General features: G+C 43.3%; 1 protein-coding gene across 1 annotated transcript in view; it reads right to left on the minus strand.

The window, feature by feature from the left end:
* The window catches only part of COL14A1 (collagen type XIV alpha 1 chain), a 167,123-nt gene that overhangs the window by 40,364 nt on the left and 108,222 nt on the right, over nucleotides 1-18,537 (minus strand). Inside the window, exons 34-37 of the mRNA XM_065399762.1 lie at nucleotides 17,476-17,553; nucleotides 17,105-17,191; nucleotides 1,583-1,636; nucleotides 793-888 (exon numbers count right to left, since the gene is read on the minus strand). Coding sequence (XP_065255834.1) covers nucleotides 793-888; nucleotides 1,583-1,636; nucleotides 17,105-17,191; nucleotides 17,476-17,553 — 315 coding nt within the window. The remainder of the gene's footprint in view (nucleotides 1-792; nucleotides 889-1,582; nucleotides 1,637-17,104; nucleotides 17,192-17,475; nucleotides 17,554-18,537) is intronic.

Raw genomic sequence — 18,537 nt, forward strand, 5'->3', positions numbered from 1 at the left:
GTTTGCATGTGTACAGCAACATTTACTGATGCTTACTAATAAAAATCTAATCCTTCCAAGCCTATTTATGACAGCATGAGCATTGGTAGTGTAGGTTTTTTGCACTGCAGATGTGTCTCAACATTGGTATTGAGAAACCAGCCCTAAAACAGTATTTCTGGCTCTATGCCTATCAATTCACTCCCTGGCCTCTCCGATGCGGCTGCCAACAAGTGTACCAGTTAGTGCCAGTTAATTTAGGTAATGGAGGGGTTTTGGTATGTGAACATCTCTCCACTAGGAACTGCACTGATTTTCTGTGACTTTGATGATCTCAAACAAAAAAATACTATGTTTTAAGTGTTCCTGCCATACACTCCAGCTCACAGCATTTTTTAAAACTTTTATCTAGATTTGGGTCTGACCCAAAAACCCATGGTGCAAACTCTCTTGAGGTTTAGTGAACTCCAGATCCAAATACATATCTGAATGTTGGAGCTGGCTCCTATTCCTATCACAGGTTAAACCCAAATCCATGATCCAGACATCTCAGACTTTGGTGAAGTTCAGATCTGGATTAGATGACTGTCATTAGATGATGACGATTGTCTGACCTCACCATCGACTGGCCCTCGGACAATTTCCTGCAACTGTGAAACATTTAAATTGATAAAAATTGAATAAAGGCAGCTTAAAACTTTGCAGCTCAGTCCTAGTTCTAGTTTTATCTAACCTTTTGGTACAGCCTAATGTATGGGTTCTGGCTAACTCCTGCGACAAAATTAACACCACAGTTGTTCATTTAGGACTTACTGGAAGCCCTTGAATAGAAAGTCCACTTGGCCCTTGGGGTCCTGGATGCCCTTGGGGTCCTGGAGCACCAGCTTCACCACGAGGTCCATCTAGGCCCTATGACACCAATAGGGAAAACATAAAGGCCATAAGTTTAACTCCTACTGTACATAAGAAGGGAGTGTCTGTGGGCAGAATTAAATACCAATAGATTCAACAGCACCTAAAATATGAGTTAACATGCTGACAGGACAATAAGGCTCCTATTTACAAAGGTCTTATTCCTTTAGGCATGCAAAAAGCCACAGCTATATGCTGACAGCCAGGGCCGGCTTTAGGACGTGTGGGGCCCGATTCAAAAGAGCAGCCGCCGAAATGCCGCCGAAGACAGCGGCAGCGATTGAGCTGCTGCCGAAGATAGCGGCAGCAATTTGGCAGCAGCTCAATCGGTTGCCGCTGTTTCCGGCGGCACTTCGGCGGAGGGTGCGAGGCCCCTCTTCCGGATGCTGCGAGGCCCTCTTAGGTGCGGGGCCTGATTCCCGGGAATTGGGGGAATCGCCCTAAAGCCGGCCCTGCTGACAGCAGCAGCACTATGCATTTTACTGCCCCTCACCCAGAAACAAACATGATGTGTAGCCAGTATGATCCAGGATCTCCAACAAATACCAATGGCATTTGGCTACCCCTTTCTTCAGGAACATCACAATCTAGATTTAAGCTCATTCGAGAAAAAAATATCTAGATTTAGACACAAACAGACAAAAGCCAAAAAAAGGGTGCATGTTACAACTGCATAGTGGTGGCAGATTACCTTTGGACCTTGATCACCACGATGACCCTTTGGGCCTCTGACACCCGGACCACCCTGTAAAGTACATGATTAGTATTAGCAGAAAAGTATATCCTACAAAAAACAAACACTTCTTTCTTCTTCCTGACTCATATAGATTATTCTATTCTTGTAGGCCCCAATTCAGGAAAGCAACCCTACTCAGGGAACTACCTAGGTGTGTGCTTAAGTCCTACGAATTCACTGGGGTTTAAGCATATGCTAAATAACAGTCCTATGTAGGGATGGACTTGAGCTCAGGAAAGTACTTAAACCCATACCAATGCACTAGCCTATAATGCACTAGCATCAAAATATTGCTGCAGGCAGTGACCCAGCTGGATACACAGGTAAGCTTTTTTTCTTATTGTTAAAATGTTCTCTACATCTGCTCTTTCCAATATCATCACACTGTTAAAGACTGACTTTCCAATGACTCTAATAAAATTTTTGTTATGAGACCCATTGTGTTTGCTATGGTTTAATTTCAGAGCCATCCAATTTCTCGCTCCCCGTTTCTCCTTTTTTACTTTCTTCACTGATGCCTGAATCTTTTAATCATTCGTTAACCAACTGCAGCCTAAACCTTCTTTTGTTAACAGTATCATATGGGACACTGGAATTGTGCATTTCTAAGGATGACTGCCTCGAATACGTTTCTGATATACATGCAAGATGTGTCTTGCCCTCTTGGATGATTTTAATGAAATGTTTATTTTTAAGTTTTTATATACTTTTAATAAAATATTCAGTGATCGTCTCCCTCTACCCCACCCTTGGGATAATGTTTATCTTCTTAGAGTGTGAGCATTTCAGGGCCGGGCCTATCTCTGTGTTTGTAAAGAATCTAGTACAGAGGTAGGCAATCTATGGCATGTGTGCCGAAGGCGGCACGCAAGCTGATTTTCAGTGGCACTCACGCTGCCCATGTCCTGACCACCGGTCCGGGGGGCTCTGCATTTTAATTTAATTTTAAATGAAGCTTCTTAAACATTTTAAAAACCTTATTTACTTTACATACAACAATTGTTTAGTTCTATATTATAGACTTATAGAAAGAAACCTTCTAAAAACTTTAAAATGTATTACTGGCACGTGGAACCTTGAATTAGAGTGAATAAATGAAGACTCGGCACACCACTTCTGAAAGGTTGCCGACCCCGATCTAGTACAATTAGACATCGTTCCTCCCCAGGGTGTGGGGAGGTGCTACAAAATATCAAATAGCTAATAAAACAATATAGCAAATGGGACTACTAAGAAGATATTGGTTTCTGAACCAAGCCATGTCTAATATTTACTTTGAGGGGCAAGAAATCAATGTTCTTTGATACACAAAGTCAATATATGTATCATTACATATAAAAATTATTTTACAGGTATGTTAAGGTTGCAAAATCAAGCACTCAGATTAAGAAATGCCAGAATTCAAGCTGTTCGTGCAACTTTACTTTAACTTCCTTGTGTGTATACACCACAAATGTCTTTAATTACATGATCACATACACCTCTACCCCGATATAACGCTGTCCTCGGGAGCCAAAAAATCTTACTGCAGTATAGGTGAAACCGCGTTATATCAAACTTGCTTTGATCTGCCGGAGTGTGCAGCCCCCCCCCCCCCCAGAGCACTGCTTTACCGCGTTATATCCGAATTCATGTTATATCGGGTCACGTTATATCAGGGTAGAGGTGTACTATTTTCCTATCCCCATCCTCCTTTGCTCCAAGTCTTCCCAGTTCCACTCCTTCATCAGGTCCACATCCCAGTCCCCGCCCTTCCATCCCCTCCCTGGCTCCTCATCCCAATCTTGTCCAGCTACTTGCCTGCTGTCCCCCTCTCTAACCAGGCTGGCACCTCACAACCTGCCTTTCCATCAGGCTGCCTTCTCCTCCATGCTGTTTAGGCACCAGCCAGTAAGACATTGAAAGCACAGGAGAGAGAGTCTCTGCTCTCAGTTCCTGTACCCAGTGCCACAGTGGCTTCCAGAAGGAGCAATTGCATGGATAATCCTGGTCAGCCCCTGAAGCCTGGGGATGGGGCATACTCAGCCCAGATGGAATCTTCAGAGAATCTCGCTGAAATTCTAAAGAGCTTGTGTGAACTGAGATTTTCAGAGGCTCATAATTAGGTCAAATTTGGGTGAATTTTCACAGGGACAGCAAAAGGCATATCCCTGACAGCAGGGCAACACCCTTATCCAGTTTCAAGTCCTTTCTCTAAAGCATGGAGACGCTAGAACCTCTCAATGAAACAACTGTGAGAATTTATTTTAAACATAGTTAAAACAACATGCTTTTCCCTAACCTCATTCTGAGAACAGATGAAATTTTTTTGATAAAACTTTAAAAAAAACCCAACAGCCTGAAGCAGACACATATTCATAGATTTTGTGGCCAGAAGGAACCATGGGATCTACATTGATCTCTTGTGTAACACAGGCCATAAAAATGTCACTCAGTTATCCCTGTTTTGAGCCCAAGCACTTGTGTTTGAGACTAAAGCATATCTTCCAGAAAGGCATCCACTCTTGATAAGAAGACATCAAGAGAGGAAGAATCCAGCACATCTTTTGGTAGATTGACTATTTGAACAATTACCCTCACAGATAAAAAATTGTGCCTAATTTCTAATTTGAATTTGTGTGGCTTCTGCTTTAAGGCCATTGGTACTTGTTATGACTTTCTCCGCTAGATTAAAGATCCCTTTAGTAGCCAGCGTTTTCTCTCCATGGAAGTATTATACACTGTAATCAAGTCATCTCTCAGTCACAGCCAGTTCTAGGGAGGATGAGCACAGCTGTCACCTTGAGCACCAACTTCCATGGGGCACCGAACTGCAATTGGCTGGCCTTTTTTTTTTTTTTTTTTTTTTGAGGAGGACAAAAACATTTATGCTCCTGCTCTCAATCCTCTTTTTAATAAACTAAACAGATTGAGCTCTTTGGCATCTCATTGCAAGGCATTTTCTCCAACCCTCAAATATTTTTCAGGCTCTTTTCTGCACCATCTCCAATTTTTCAACATCTTTTACAATGTAGGCACCAGAACTAGATGCAGTATCCCAGTATGGGTTTCACCTGGCATGGAAAATTTCAGTCCAAATGGTTAGTCTGGCAAAATTACAAGCAACTGTAAACATGGAAAGTGTCAGGTAACCTGATTTAAAGGCATCACTACATGTGCTGCCTATAAATTACATACTTTCTAAAGCTTTTCATCATAAATGGTTGTGGATAAGTATGAAAACATTTTAAAAGTCCTTTTTTGAAGCCGATCTTTGAAACTTGTTGCACGTAAAAAAAAAAAATCTTGGCTCTAAAAAGAAAAATTCACATGATGAGTCAGGAAGTTTCTCTTCTTTATTTCCCTGAAGCAATGCTGAACCAGACAGCTAGCACATGTGAGTTTCTGATTCTTAGTTAGCTCATTAGAGATTAATAATAGTTTTGTGTTGTTTTTTATTTAGGCCGCTAACTTCTTCCAGAGATTCGCATATCCTAACCGACGGGCCGACAAGAAATATATATACCTCATAACTGGCCAAAGCTTAGGATGATATGAGTCCAGTGCAGTTAGATTATTCTTATACTTTACTTGGTGGCTACACCCAAAATAACTGCTACTGAACTGTATTATCTATTATGGTTAAGAAGAGCAAATAATTTTATTGGAAGATTAGGTTTTTGTGATCCTAGATAGCTGTATATTTTCTATGTAATATTAACAACAGATACCCTTCTAATCAAACTTAAATTTATACAAAGAATGTCATGGGAAACATTTTTCATCATACTGAAATAATTGATAAAAATTAATCAGATTTACTTGTATTTTCACTTTCCTGATTATCCAGGTGCCTTTTTCCTAGGACACTAATTTAATTCATATACATAGGAAATTAAACTTCAAAACACAGTTGAGTGCTGTCTAAATTAAAACAAGACAATGGAATTCTTTTTTCCATTGCGACAGGATATACTTTTTTGTTTGAGTGAGATCTGTTATCCCCAGTGAAATATTAATATAAAAAAAAAGGCTTCCGGTGAGTTCTTCAAGTTTGCACAGTTATGACTTGAGGGTTTTAAAGCTTGCACAAATGAGATCTTTACTAAAGTTAAGACTCTTTTTTTCCTGCGTGTCTTAAGTTTTTTCTTCTTTATGTACTAAGTGGTTAGGGGCCCAACTTCAACAGATGATTAAATAAATAATTTGCCTCTGGAAAAATTGAGAGAGATCACTAGAAGTATTTAAGAACAGATTATACATCAGGAGAAACAAAAAGTAAATTAAAATCGTGCTCCAGGCAAAATTGTTTGGATTAGATGATCCAGGAGGTCTTTTCCAGCCTATCATCTATGATTCTATGGAAAGGTGTGTGTGTTTTTTAAAGTTATGTACAACCTGAGGAGACAAGCATCCAATACCAAAAAAGAAAATGTACTTAATCAATGAGAGAATTAAAGCTTTATCATACACCTTCTTATTTGTATTTTCTAAGCTCTTTAGTGTATAACAACAATTCGCTGTTTCACAGTGTTCTATTTTATTAACTTATATAGTGCCCATTTTTTCCACATTTGAGTGTTGTGATATAAAATATCAGAAATAGTCAAAGAAACATAATGCTACCTACAACAGGCAGCACCTTGATCACCAACAATACAGCAATAAAGAACCCATCAAACACTAAGAACCATACAGAGGCGTTACCCACCATGTAGTAACTTGTGTTCTTTGTGATGTTTGTCCCTATGTATAGTGCCCTTCAGGTTGCACATATGTTTCATGCGCTCACAACTGGAGATTTTTCCCTAGCAGTGTCCGTGTGGTCCAAGCATGTGCTACCACTCTGCTTGTGCTCTGTACTGAGGGAAAAAAGGGGGCTCCCTTCTCAATCACTGGTTCCCAGTAAGGGGAAACCAGGCAGTGGGGAAGGAGGGTGGATAGTACACTACACATAGGAACAATACATCTTGAAGAACTCAAGTTACTATAAGGTAACTCCTCCTTCTTCCTCAAGCAATTGTCCCTCTATATAGTGCACTTCAGGTGATTCACAAACAGTGTCTTTATCAGGAAGAGAGGGACTGGAACACTCTGATACAACAGACTGCAGAGCTAACCTGCCCAGAGAGGCTCCAGAAGCAGCTGCTTGCATCAGTGCATAGCTTTCAGCAAAAACGTGAGCAGAATTCCAAGCTACTGACACCAGTGGAGCAGCAATAGGAACGTCTCTAAGGGAAGCTACCAAAGTTGCCTGAAACAGGGGCGGCAGGTTTGTATAATTTTTGGTGGTGCCCAGAATGGGTCCAAGCTCCCACACACACACACCTGCCTAAGGCTCTGGGAGGGAGTTTGGGTGCGGGACGAGATTTGGAGTGCAGGAGGGGTGCAGGCTCTGGGCTGGGACAGGGGTTTATGGTGCAGGACGGGGTCTGGGGTCCTGGATGTCGGAGGGGGTGTGGGTGTGGACTCTGGGAGGGAGTTTGGGTGCAGGAGGGGGTTGGGGTGCAGGCTCTGGGAGAGAGTTTGGGTGCGGAAGGGGTGAGGGCTCTGGGAGGGGGTTTGGGTGCTGGGTGCGGGCTCTGGGCTGGGACAAAGGGTTGGGGTGTGGGAGGGGGTGAGGGGCTGGGCCAGAGATGAGGAATTTCGGTTTCAACAAGTAGGCTGCCCCGGGGCTTGGGGCCAGAGAGGAGGACTCCCCCCAGCCCTCTCCCTACCGGCAGCAGCAAGCTCCGGGGGAGGAGGGCCCCTCCCCTGCCCTCCCAGCACAACACTCACCCAAGCCCCCCCAAGTTGCTGCTCAGGATGTCCAGCCAGGATAAGTCCCTCGCCTCGGAGTTGATTCGGAGTCGCCTGCTGGGGGGGTGGGGGGGCTGCCATGCGCCTCTTCCCCTCCTCCCTCCACAGGCACAGCAGCCACCTCAGCCTGCCCCCGGCGCCACTCCCTTGTAGCCGGTTGTAGCAGCAGTCGGCGAGGGAGCGCAGCACTGAGCTGCAGGGGGCAGCCGTCTGCTGCCCAGGGCCACTAGGGCCGCTCAGGGGAGGCGTGCGGGGGTGGCAGGTGGGACTGGGGGAGAGACCCAGTCCTGAACATTAGTGGACTTGGGCCCCCTGGGCCCTGAATTTGCTGGAGCCCAGGCACCACAGGCCCATATAACTTGCTGCCCCTGGCCTGAACTCTAGTTGAACGAGTTCTTACGTCATCCTCAAGCGAGATATCGTTCATCTCATAGCAAAGTAGGATGCATCCTGGAATCCATTTTGACTGTCTCTGGGAGAAGATGGCCTCGCCTTTCACACTGTCACAATTCAGGGCATCTGCACCTGTCTTCCTTCTCCACTGTCCACCAAGGGCACCCACTCTAGGCTCCTGGCTCCTCCACCATAACCTCTCTTGGGCAGAGACCTCTCTCTCTCCTGCTCCTGATCAGGGTTTTTCCAGGCTGCACAGTTCTCTGCCTACACTTTGATATCCCCAGCAAGCCAGCAACTTCTGTGCTTTGCTTTCTCTTTGAAGACTATAAACAGCTGTCATTACCAGCAGTCACAGGTTACCACACAGCTCTTTTTAAGCAAGCACATTTATTCTTAAGGTGAAAACGTTGCAGAGAAAACATATTAAAATCCATAAAAGAACCTACATGCAGTCTAAAAAGCTTACCAGAGATCACCCCAACTCCAATTTCGGGCTCTGGTAGATGTCAGTCCTTCAAAACCCACCACTGGGTCTTCCCAGTGGTTACAAGTTCATAACTGTCTCAGATTCAGAACCATAACCATCATGAATAATTCAGTCTTTCCATTACTGTATATAGCTTGGGCCCTTGAACTTCAGATTCTGGGAACAGGTAATCAAAAGACAATGCTCCTCTCCTCAGAGCAGAGTTTCAGAAGGTTTTTGCATAACTAGAAGTGGGAAATTTGCATTTGCCTCCCCATAGAGAAGTGGCTCTCATACTTTTGTACCGGTGACCCCTTTCACACAGCAAGCCTCTGAGTGTGACACTCCCCCCCTTATAAATTAAAAACACTTTTTTATATTTAACACTATTATAAATGCTGGAGGTGAAGTGGGGTTTGGGGGTGGAGGCTGACAGCTCATGACCCCCCATGTAATAAACCTGCGACCCCCTAAGGGTCATGACCCCCAGTTTGAGAACCCCTGCCATAGAGATTCCCCAGGCAAACCACTTGGCCCTGTTTGTCCTAAAAGTTCATTCTTGTCTGGCACATTGTTCAATACAATCCTTTGAAGTTCACACCACATCTCTCCCCTACAGAGAGGTTACATACAATCCCAGCCCACAATAGTAAATAAACTATGCATTTAATACAATGGACTCCAAAGAGACTTAAACTTGATTCAATATGTTTTTTTCAAGAATATTGCAGGAAATTCCCACGTCTGTCACATATATGTTCAGTGGACGAGATGAGTCTAGGGGACATTTGGAAAGGTTTCATTCCATGAAGGTAGAAAGCAAGAGCCCTAGGCATGTCCAGTGAATGCCATGCCACCTCTTTTCTGCCAAAGTGGGGTTTAGGGAAAAACAGAAAGAGATGGATAGTTTGGCTGATGTGAAAGTCTGATATTACCGTAGGGATGAACTCAGGATGAACTCACCTTAACCTGGTGGAACACTCTATAGGGGAAGTCAGCCAGGAGCACCCCATCTCCCTGACTCTTCTGGCTGACATGATAAAACCAGAAATGCTCCCGTCATAGAAATATGTAGCAGGGAACAGGATTCCAGGGTCTTGGTGAGGGGGATTAAAACAGGTGCAATCCCCAGGGTAATACCAATGTTGCCACAAGAGGGAAGACGCAAATCAAACCCTTCAGGAAGTGGGCAGTGGCTGGATGGGAGAATACAGAGTAGGCATCTGCAGGGGGAAGAAATGGGCTCATTGCCAACAGGTGTACTCTGAGGAAGCTGACAGATAACCCTGAGAATTTTAAGGACAAGAGGTACTTCAGTATGTCTGGGATCTTAGCTTTTAAAGGGGAAATTCCTGGTTGGTTACATCAAAACATAAATCTTTTCCACTTTGCTTTATAACATTTGCTGGCAGAATCCTTCCTATTGCTGCTCAGGATGTCCCAGACATCAGACAAACAGGCCCTCTCTAACTGTGACATCCATCCAAATTCCACAACCCCAGATGAAACCTGACTGGTTTGGGATGGCAAGTCCATCCTTTGTCCTAAGTTAGTAGTTGATGTATCAGAGGAAGGAGGAGAGGAGATTGGGCAGATAGTCGCAGAAGGATTGGGTACCAGAATTTTCAGGCCCACGCTGATGCTATAAGGATGACTTGCTAGTTGTCCTGTCTGTTTTTCCTCAACTCTTGAGTTAAGAGGAGAATGGGGATGGGATGTGTACCTCAAGGCTCCCAAACATTGTATGAGAAACATGTCATCTAGAGACCCTGGCCTGCAGCCCCCTCTGGAGCAAAACTCCTTGCAGTTGTTCACATGGGACACAAAGAGATCCATGTATGGGAGACCCCACACCCCAAACACCTCACAGACAATCAGGTTGTGCAACTCCCACTTGTGTTCTGTGGAGAAGAGTCTGATCAGAGAATCCGCCAGAATGTTGTGGATCCCTAGCATGTGGATACCGGTTAGTGTAATTAGCATGGGAATGTGCCCGATCCAGAGGGTGATGACCTCCATGCAGAGCTGTGAAGCCCATGCTTCTCCTTGTTTGTTAATATAATAAACTGCCATCATGATGTCTAACAACACCTGAATTGACTGGTTGCAGATGCAAGGGAGGAATTGATTGCAGGCTAATCTAACTGCTCTCAGCTCTAACAGATTGATGTGAAGCATAACCTTGTGAAGGGACCACTTCCCCTGTCCCTCCATGTGTGGTCACAGTCTTTGTTGGAAGTGGGGGGTTTGAATAGTACCCCCACTGAGTAAGGGAGGCTAAGCTTCTTTGGGGAACGGCGACTAGCAGGTCAAGACTGCACTTGCCCAAAGTGCCTGCAACCAGGTTTGTAGACATTTGATGTAAAGCCTCACAAATGAGGGTAGGTCTATTCAAAGCAAGGCGTGAAACAAAGCATGAATTTACAGTAGCTTTGTCAATATGTAAAAGATGTAGCTAGTAGAAAAAAGATAGTAGGATAGTAAGCAATGTGTGATAGCTTACAGGTATGGCCTAGCATGTCATGCAGCGTGTGAAGAGCTCATGATCTAGATAGGAATGGGTTACAAAAATTAGGAGACCAATCGTAAAGCATGTGCTATGAGGTATTATCCAATAGTATTAAGGGTAAGTGTGTAAACAAGCTGATTCATGACTATGTACTTGGATGTGTGGTACGTGTGGATGTGTGATATGCCCAGGACTCACCTCTCCGCTGATCAACTCAAGTGTAGTTTGATTGTATGCCATTAAAGAAACCTCAGTGATGAGTTCAGAGTTCAACTGATTTATTGGATATGAGAGAACTGGATGAAGTGTTCTCCCAGAAGTGGGCAAGGTGTTCTGGATAAACCAAGTGGAAAAGGTCTCAGAGGGAATCACAGCCATGGGTCCCATAAGTACTCATAGCCGTATGGTTCAACAGCACCAGGCAGGATCATATGGACATTCTGGGGCTCAAATGTATTCACTGAATGAGTCCGGTGATAGAGAGGAAGCTGTCCTCTGGCTGTAACAAACCTTGCCCTAATGAATTCTATGGATTGTGAGGGTCCCTGGTTGGACTTCTTCAGGTTCACCTGGAGGCCTAAACTCTTGAACAGAAGCAGAAGCATTGTGCTTGCCTCCCATTGTTTCCTGGTAAGATCATCCCTGCAGATGCCAGTTTTCTAAGGAAGGGTAAACTGTGGCCCCTTGCTGACAAAGTCAGCAGGTACCACTGACAGTACATTGGTAAATACTCTTGGTGCCATTGAGAGCCCAAAAGGGAAGAGCTCTATATTGGCAGTGCAGTTGACCAGCCACAAATCTCAGGAATCTCCTGTGTGCCAGATCAATGTCTATATGAAAGCAGGCCACTTTGAGATCGAGGACCGTGAATCAGTTGTCTGAATCTAGTAATAAGATCTTGGACTACAGGATTACCGTTCTAAACTTTGGGCAGCAGATGAACTTGCTCAGTTCCCTGAAGTCCAGAATGGGTCTCTATCCCCTATCTTCTTGGGGATGAAGAAGTACCTTGAGTACAACTCATTTCCTCTTGAGGTAGAGATACCAGATCTACTGCCCCCAGTTTGAGGAGTCACTCTACCTCCTGCAGGAGGATGCTTTCATGAGAGGGGTCCCCAAAAGAAGATGGGGAAGGGGGTTAGGGAGGAAGAGAACTGGATGGTGTACCCCAAAGAAACAACCTCTAGTACCCATCTGTCAGTTATGATTTCTGCCCAGGCAGGCAGATAATGAGAAAGTTGGCCTCCACAGGCAGGGGAAAGACCAGAGGGGTTGGGCAGATCTGGAGACACAGTTGGTGCACAGTTCTTAAAGGTCCTGTCAAAAACACCAGTCTCAAGGTCAGTGGTGTTTGGGAGGTGGAAGACAGTTTACCATGGGCACCCTTTCCGTGTGTCCTCTTGCATGGTGGTTCATACTGTTGCTGGTGATAAAATGGAGTTGGGCTGTTCATCTAAGCTGTGGCTTATGGGGATAATATGCAACCTTGCCTTACATCAATAACAATCTGAAACCTTTCCATGTCACTCCTCTCTGTCCTGATACAGCATGCAGACTCGTCATACAAAGGTTTTATCAACTTAACAATCTCTGCTGAAATTCCATAGCTTCTCAAGCTCTTCCAGAGGGCTTCTAGGTGGACATTTATCGAACTCTTTCATAAAATCAAAGAACTGAAAAAGCCTCTTCTGCTGGAATTCTAAGCCTCTCTCAAGAAGTCTTCAAGGTGAAAATCTGGTCTGAATACAACCTAATGAATCAAAATCCTGAGTACTTTATCAACATCAGTTTTCAGCCTATTCAAAATAATACTGCAAAACACTTTTCCAGGAACAGATATGAGTGTCACCCCTCTCCAGTTTTCAAAAATAAACTAGTCTCCCTTTTTAGGAAATCTGTAGATTACACCTCTTCTCCAATCTTTAGGACAGATATCCTTTCCCCAAACCATTCTGTAAGCCTGCATATGTATCACTTCCTTTCCAGTTTTTAATTTTCAGCATGTATCTTATCATAACCACTCTTCAGGTGGTTTATGGCCTCAATTACTTTCTCAAAGACAAAGTAGTGATATAATTACGTCTGCTATTTCTTCCCATCTCAGTTTGTGTTAGTGGTTCTAGCTGGTTGAGCACAACCTGGAAACATTCCATCCAATGGGCTTCTGTCTTTCCTCTCTGATTAAAATTGTACCATCTTCAGTTTTCATAACGCCTCAACCATTCGAGAATTATTATATCAGTTGTTTATATACTAGCAGAAGCTTTTTAGAATTCCCTCTCTTGTATGTCTTTTCAACTTCTCTTGCTTTACTTCCATTTATTCTCTCTTATCTCTTCTGGGTGGTCTTTTAACTTCCTTGTCTTTGTCTACATATTCTTGTGGCATAACAACTCTTTGATTGCTCTCATTCTTGTTAAATTATCTTCTTTAATTCTTTCTTCTCTTCAACGAGCCTCCATGTATTTAGTTACAGCTATTCTCTCTTAGACCTTCTCATCCCCGCTGTAGTAATGGCTGCATCCACACTTGCTTCTTTGAAAAACTGCCATTGTTCTTCTATGTCCTCCATCAGTGATGTTAGATCTTCAGATTCTATCGCTAAGTTTCAACTTAAAATGTGCCTTCACAGCTAGATCTAATACCTTTCTAGCATCATGCATACCCTTGGCGTTGCCTGGTGTTAGCTTCTTTATTTTTATTTTGATTGTCCCAACAACAAGATGGTCACTTCCAACATCAGCACTCATTTAAACCCTGGCATCCAACAGTGATCTTCTCCAGCACCTATTAATGATCAAGCTGTTTCTGGGTGAAGCCATCATTTGATCTCCATGTCAGTTTAGGTCTTTCCTTGTGTGGAAAAAACATACCCCCAATGCAGCATTCAACAAGGCAGTTATACTGGATGGTAATCCCATGGGTCTTCCAGAGCCTAATGCTGCCACTAAAGGATCTCATAGGCCCTCAGTACTGGGCCCCAGCGGGAAGGGTACAAGTGAGTAAAGGGGTAATATTCCTTCATACAGGAGTAGTTAGAAATGCTGGAAACTCCTGATGTTCTTGTCCAGGCTCCACCCACTCAAGCAGTGCCTCAGGGTATAGTCCAGAACTGGGTGTCCATCATAGTCCTCTTCTGACTCTGAGGAGTTGATCACAGAGAGGGAGACCTTAATACCAGAGGAAGCGGTGGTGACCTGCCTCTACTTGTTGATAGTAACAGACACAGTCTGGCTTGACCCCTACTTGTGGAGGAGGAAGGGTATCATAACGAAATAGTATCGACTGAAGTTCTGGGGCTAGACATTGCGGTCTGGAGTGGAGAAATGACTCCAGTTCTGGGAGTAGTAGAAGGTCGTTCAGAGTGGAGTAGTGAGCCATAGTTGATGGAGTCATTTTCATAACTCGGGTCGTTGAAGTAGAGGGTGCCAGATCTGGCAGTACCAACTAGGATTTTGGTGTCAAAGAAGCAGTCCCACTACTAGAGTGTGCTGCAGTTTTCCCTTTTGAAATCTTGATCTGGTGCTTTTCGGTGCCAGATGGTCCCGTTCCAGAGCACAAGATTCCTGATGACTTGGTTTGGGACTTTCCTTCATACCTGGAAGGCTGCTATTCTTTCTTCCTCATAACACAGTCATTTACAGACTTGAAGTGGAATTGAGAACATTCCCTTACAACCAATTAGGGCCTGATTCTACAAGTCTTCCACAGCCAAACCTCCCACTGACTTCAAATAAATTTTTGCACATGAAGCAGCTGCAGGACTGGGACTTAATGTCTCTACTCAAAATTACTTATCCATCTCTTTATTTTCATGCAATTTTTCTGCTAGAGAAGAGAGAGCAAGACAAGTGTATTCACTACACACCTCCACTGAAACAGAATTTCTGAAATATCTATCCATACACAGCTGTTTGGCATACACCACGCTTGAGAGATTTCAGCATAGGCAAGCATCCTTCCTTTCTTTTGAGTACAGAAGGCAGGTATGTGAGGCTAACATGGACTATTTTCTAGTTCACCAATTAATTCAAAGCAAACTTCAATAGCATGTAGCTCAAAGGAACGGATCAAGATGTTTTCCTAGCCTATTGTAAGAGAATGTCAACAAAATTCTGCTCTTACTTATGGTTCTAAGGGAGTGTCTGCCTCCAAATTTTCCTCTCTTGGTACCATTGTGATAATTGAGGGGACTCACACGGTAACTTTTTTAAATGCCAAGCTAAAATTTATTTCACTCACAAGGTGCAAAATGACTGGGTTACTGGTTATTAAAAATGTAGATACCACTGCCATAAGCATCTTAAAATATTATACATGAGACATATGGAAAAGAAAATGATACACAGTACAAAATAAAATAGACTAAATTAATGACAATAAAATAGAGTAATTTAAAATGGATGATTTTATATAAAGCACTAAACATCAGAGTTATTCTAAAACACTGGATTATTAAAAGGAAAGAAAATTTACCCAGGACTTATCCTGTACTATGTCATTGGCCTGGTATACTCTAAAAATACATGTGGCAATACAATTTTGATTCACTAGCCATCATAAGAGGCATAATTTGTACAAGTAAAAAACAACAGTGGAAGAAAAGTGCCTACCAATGTTGAAAAGAACATGTTTCTGTAAAGTTCAAGGGCCATATTCAACCATGGAGTCACGGGCAGGGATTAATTTGATCCTAGAATCCTAGCTAGAATTGATTCCACTTGAATGCAAAAATCCCATCAGGTGAAAGGTGTTTCTTGAAAAAGCCTGCAGTAGTGTCAGATAATTACAGCCCTTAGGGGCTATTCCTGCAGTCCTTTCACACATATCACTCCCATTGACACCACTGAAGGACTACAAGATAAAAATCATATTGTCCTTAAAATAATTAGAATTTTGACTGGATTCCTGTATCCACTTGAAATGAACTCTGGCTACCCAGACACAGAAAACATGTTCAAGCACAGTTCATTCTTGTAAAAAGATTAACCCCCAAGATGCTGCCAGGATAAGTGTCAGCTTGGATCTGCTGTGCATGTGTCTAAAGTGGAAGTTAGGCCTGTCCAGTGTCTAGTCTGATTTGTGCACTCAAGGCTTTTCAAAAAAATATTTTCCTTCATGAGTCAACATTTTTTACTTTATCACAACAGCTCTTCCCCCTTCTCCTTTTTCTCTGTCCCTTTACGATGTGACTAGATACCATCTATATCTCTCTGTGTTTGCATAAATGTATTCATGAATTCCAAACCTGAGGTCCTCAATTTACATGAAAAATCTCTATGTAAACTTAGTGACAGTCTTAAGAAGCTAATCATACAGGTTTACATTGCAGGTTTAAAAGAAAAAGCACATCCAACTGTTGTGTAAAATTGTTAGGGACACTGGTAAAAAAAAAAAAATCACATCACTGCAAACAAGAATTACAGTTTTTAAACTGCTAAAAATCAGTCAGCTGAGGCCAAATTGTAGCATTTAGCCACTGGCCTGAGTAAGAGCACTGCAGAGTTTAGGGAGACATTGTACCACCAACTCTCTCTGATCTGCTTGATACAAGGCAGACTGTAGGTTGCACCATCTTTTAGAAGTGCATCCAGCTCGTCTGAGATGATGTGGAAGGAGGGCAGGGCCATATACCCCTTTTGTGTCCCTGTGGACAAGAGGAACCAGAAGAGGAACAGTCCCTAAGTTCCTCCAAACAGAGAGACTGTAAAAGTGTTTAGCTCTAATGCAGGCCATGCAAGGTGGGAAAAGGCTTCTTTCACCTCCCTGCCTCACACTCTCTGCTTCCTCCGGAGGGCCAGGCACAATCTGACCTTTAATTCATATGCATATTGTTACTGATCAAGTGTTTCAGAAAGCTAGATTCCAAGGTGTATTTAATCGTGTGTACTAGAAAGCATTCAGATAACACTATGGTGGTTTAAAAAAAAAAAAAGGCAAGCAGGTGGCATTTGCATAGCATGTCTCTTGACTCTAGAGACAGAAACCAAAGTTTCTAGAAATTGACATATTATTATTTGTATTACCGTAGTGCCACAGGACCGCACTCTGCTAACTGCTGTACAAACAGAACAAATACAGTCCATCTTACCACCTTGCGGTTGGATTATGCCATAAGAATGTGGTTCACTAATAGGGTTAGTTTTTTAAAGCTACTGCATGAGGTCTTCACTAGCTAAGTGGAGTGAATATGCATCTCTCTGCCAGCTGTAATTTAATTGTAATAGCTAAAATAGTACAACATGTATCATATCCCTTTCTCCCAGGAAATAAGACTGAAGAGTGGAGTATCTGGTACATCTGAGTACAAACATGAATAAAACCTTACCGGTGGTCCAGGAGGTCCGAGTGGTCCTTTGCTAAATTCGGAACAGGAGCAAGAATGAGGAAGAGATGGGCAACTTTCCTCATCTCTCTGAGGAGAGAGCAAAATAGTAAGTCTGTATTCAAAATATAAATTCAACAGCTGAGAATTTATAGATCAAGACAACAAATATTGAAGGGAAAATTCAAAAGCTCCTAAATAATTTAGGAGCATAAGACCCATTAACTTTCCATGGGACTCTTGTTCCAAAGACAATTCGGTCCTTTTGAAAATCCCACCTATTGATTTCATGAGGAAAATTGCAAAAGTATGTGGTTTTGATGTAAGAAAAAAAAAGTACAATGGTAGTTAAAAAAAAAAAAAGGGATTCTTACCAAGGCAGGAAGTTCACAGCATTTGTCTCTATTGGCCCAGGAGGTGGTACAAACAATGTCAAACATCTGTAACTGGAACTGTTTGAAAAAAAGGAATAAAGTGTAACGTGTCCATTAGAAGTTCAATGAAAAGGGGAGCCATTGCAAAGGGGGGCCACTGATCAGGGCACGCAGGAGACTGATGACAGAGACACATGAATAGATTTAAAGCAGCAGGTCACAAATATGCCAACTTTAATATAAAGATGGGGGAGGGGAGTGGGGTTGACCACCCTGTCCAAAATACCAGGCTTTAACTGGGACCAGTATGGGCTTGAATGGGATCATGCCCACCCCTTCTACTGAATTCCCAATTCAGCCCCTTGCTGCACCCCACCACCCTCCCCCCTCAAGGAGGAATGAGGCTACAGTCAAGGGGGAGCTCCGTCTGTGAAAAATAAACACTTCCTCTTGCCTCACAGGTCCTGTGCTCAGATTTTCTCTGGAACCTGTTCCCCTGAAGCCTTTTACTTGCACTGGACCCACCACAAGTTGTGACAATATTTAGTGACATTCATTACCACTTCCAGTTTTATTTTATTTTTTAAATTAACTCTTTTCAATCCTTATTATCCCTAGCTACCAGGGCTTTGGATACCATGAGGAAAGCAAAAACAACAAAACACAACACCAAACACACTCAGAGGGAAAAATTCCTTCCTGCCCCACTAAAATGATTAGGTTATACCAGGGATCGGCAACCTTTGGCACACAGCCCATCAGGGAAATCCGCTGGCAGGCCAGAACAGTTAGTTTACCTGCAGCGTCCGCAGGTTCAGCTGATCTCAGCTTCCACTGGCCCTGGTTCGCCATTCCAAGCCAATGGGGGCTGCGGGAAGTGGCAGCCAGCACATCCCTCAGCACGTGCCACTTCCCACAGCCCCCATTGGCCTGGAACGGCAAACTGCGGCCAGTGGGAGCTGTGAAACCCAGCTCTGATGGCTACCCCATCTATACAGCAAAAGGGGTGGGGCTGCTTTCAGAATCAAGAATGGCTGGTGTGTGTCTAGGAGTGCTTAACAC

Source organism: Emys orbicularis, chromosome 2, assembly GCF_028017835.1.
Source record: "Emys orbicularis isolate rEmyOrb1 chromosome 2, rEmyOrb1.hap1, whole genome shotgun sequence".
In the NCBI taxonomy this organism is placed as follows: Eukaryota; Metazoa; Chordata; order Testudines; family Emydidae; genus Emys; species Emys orbicularis.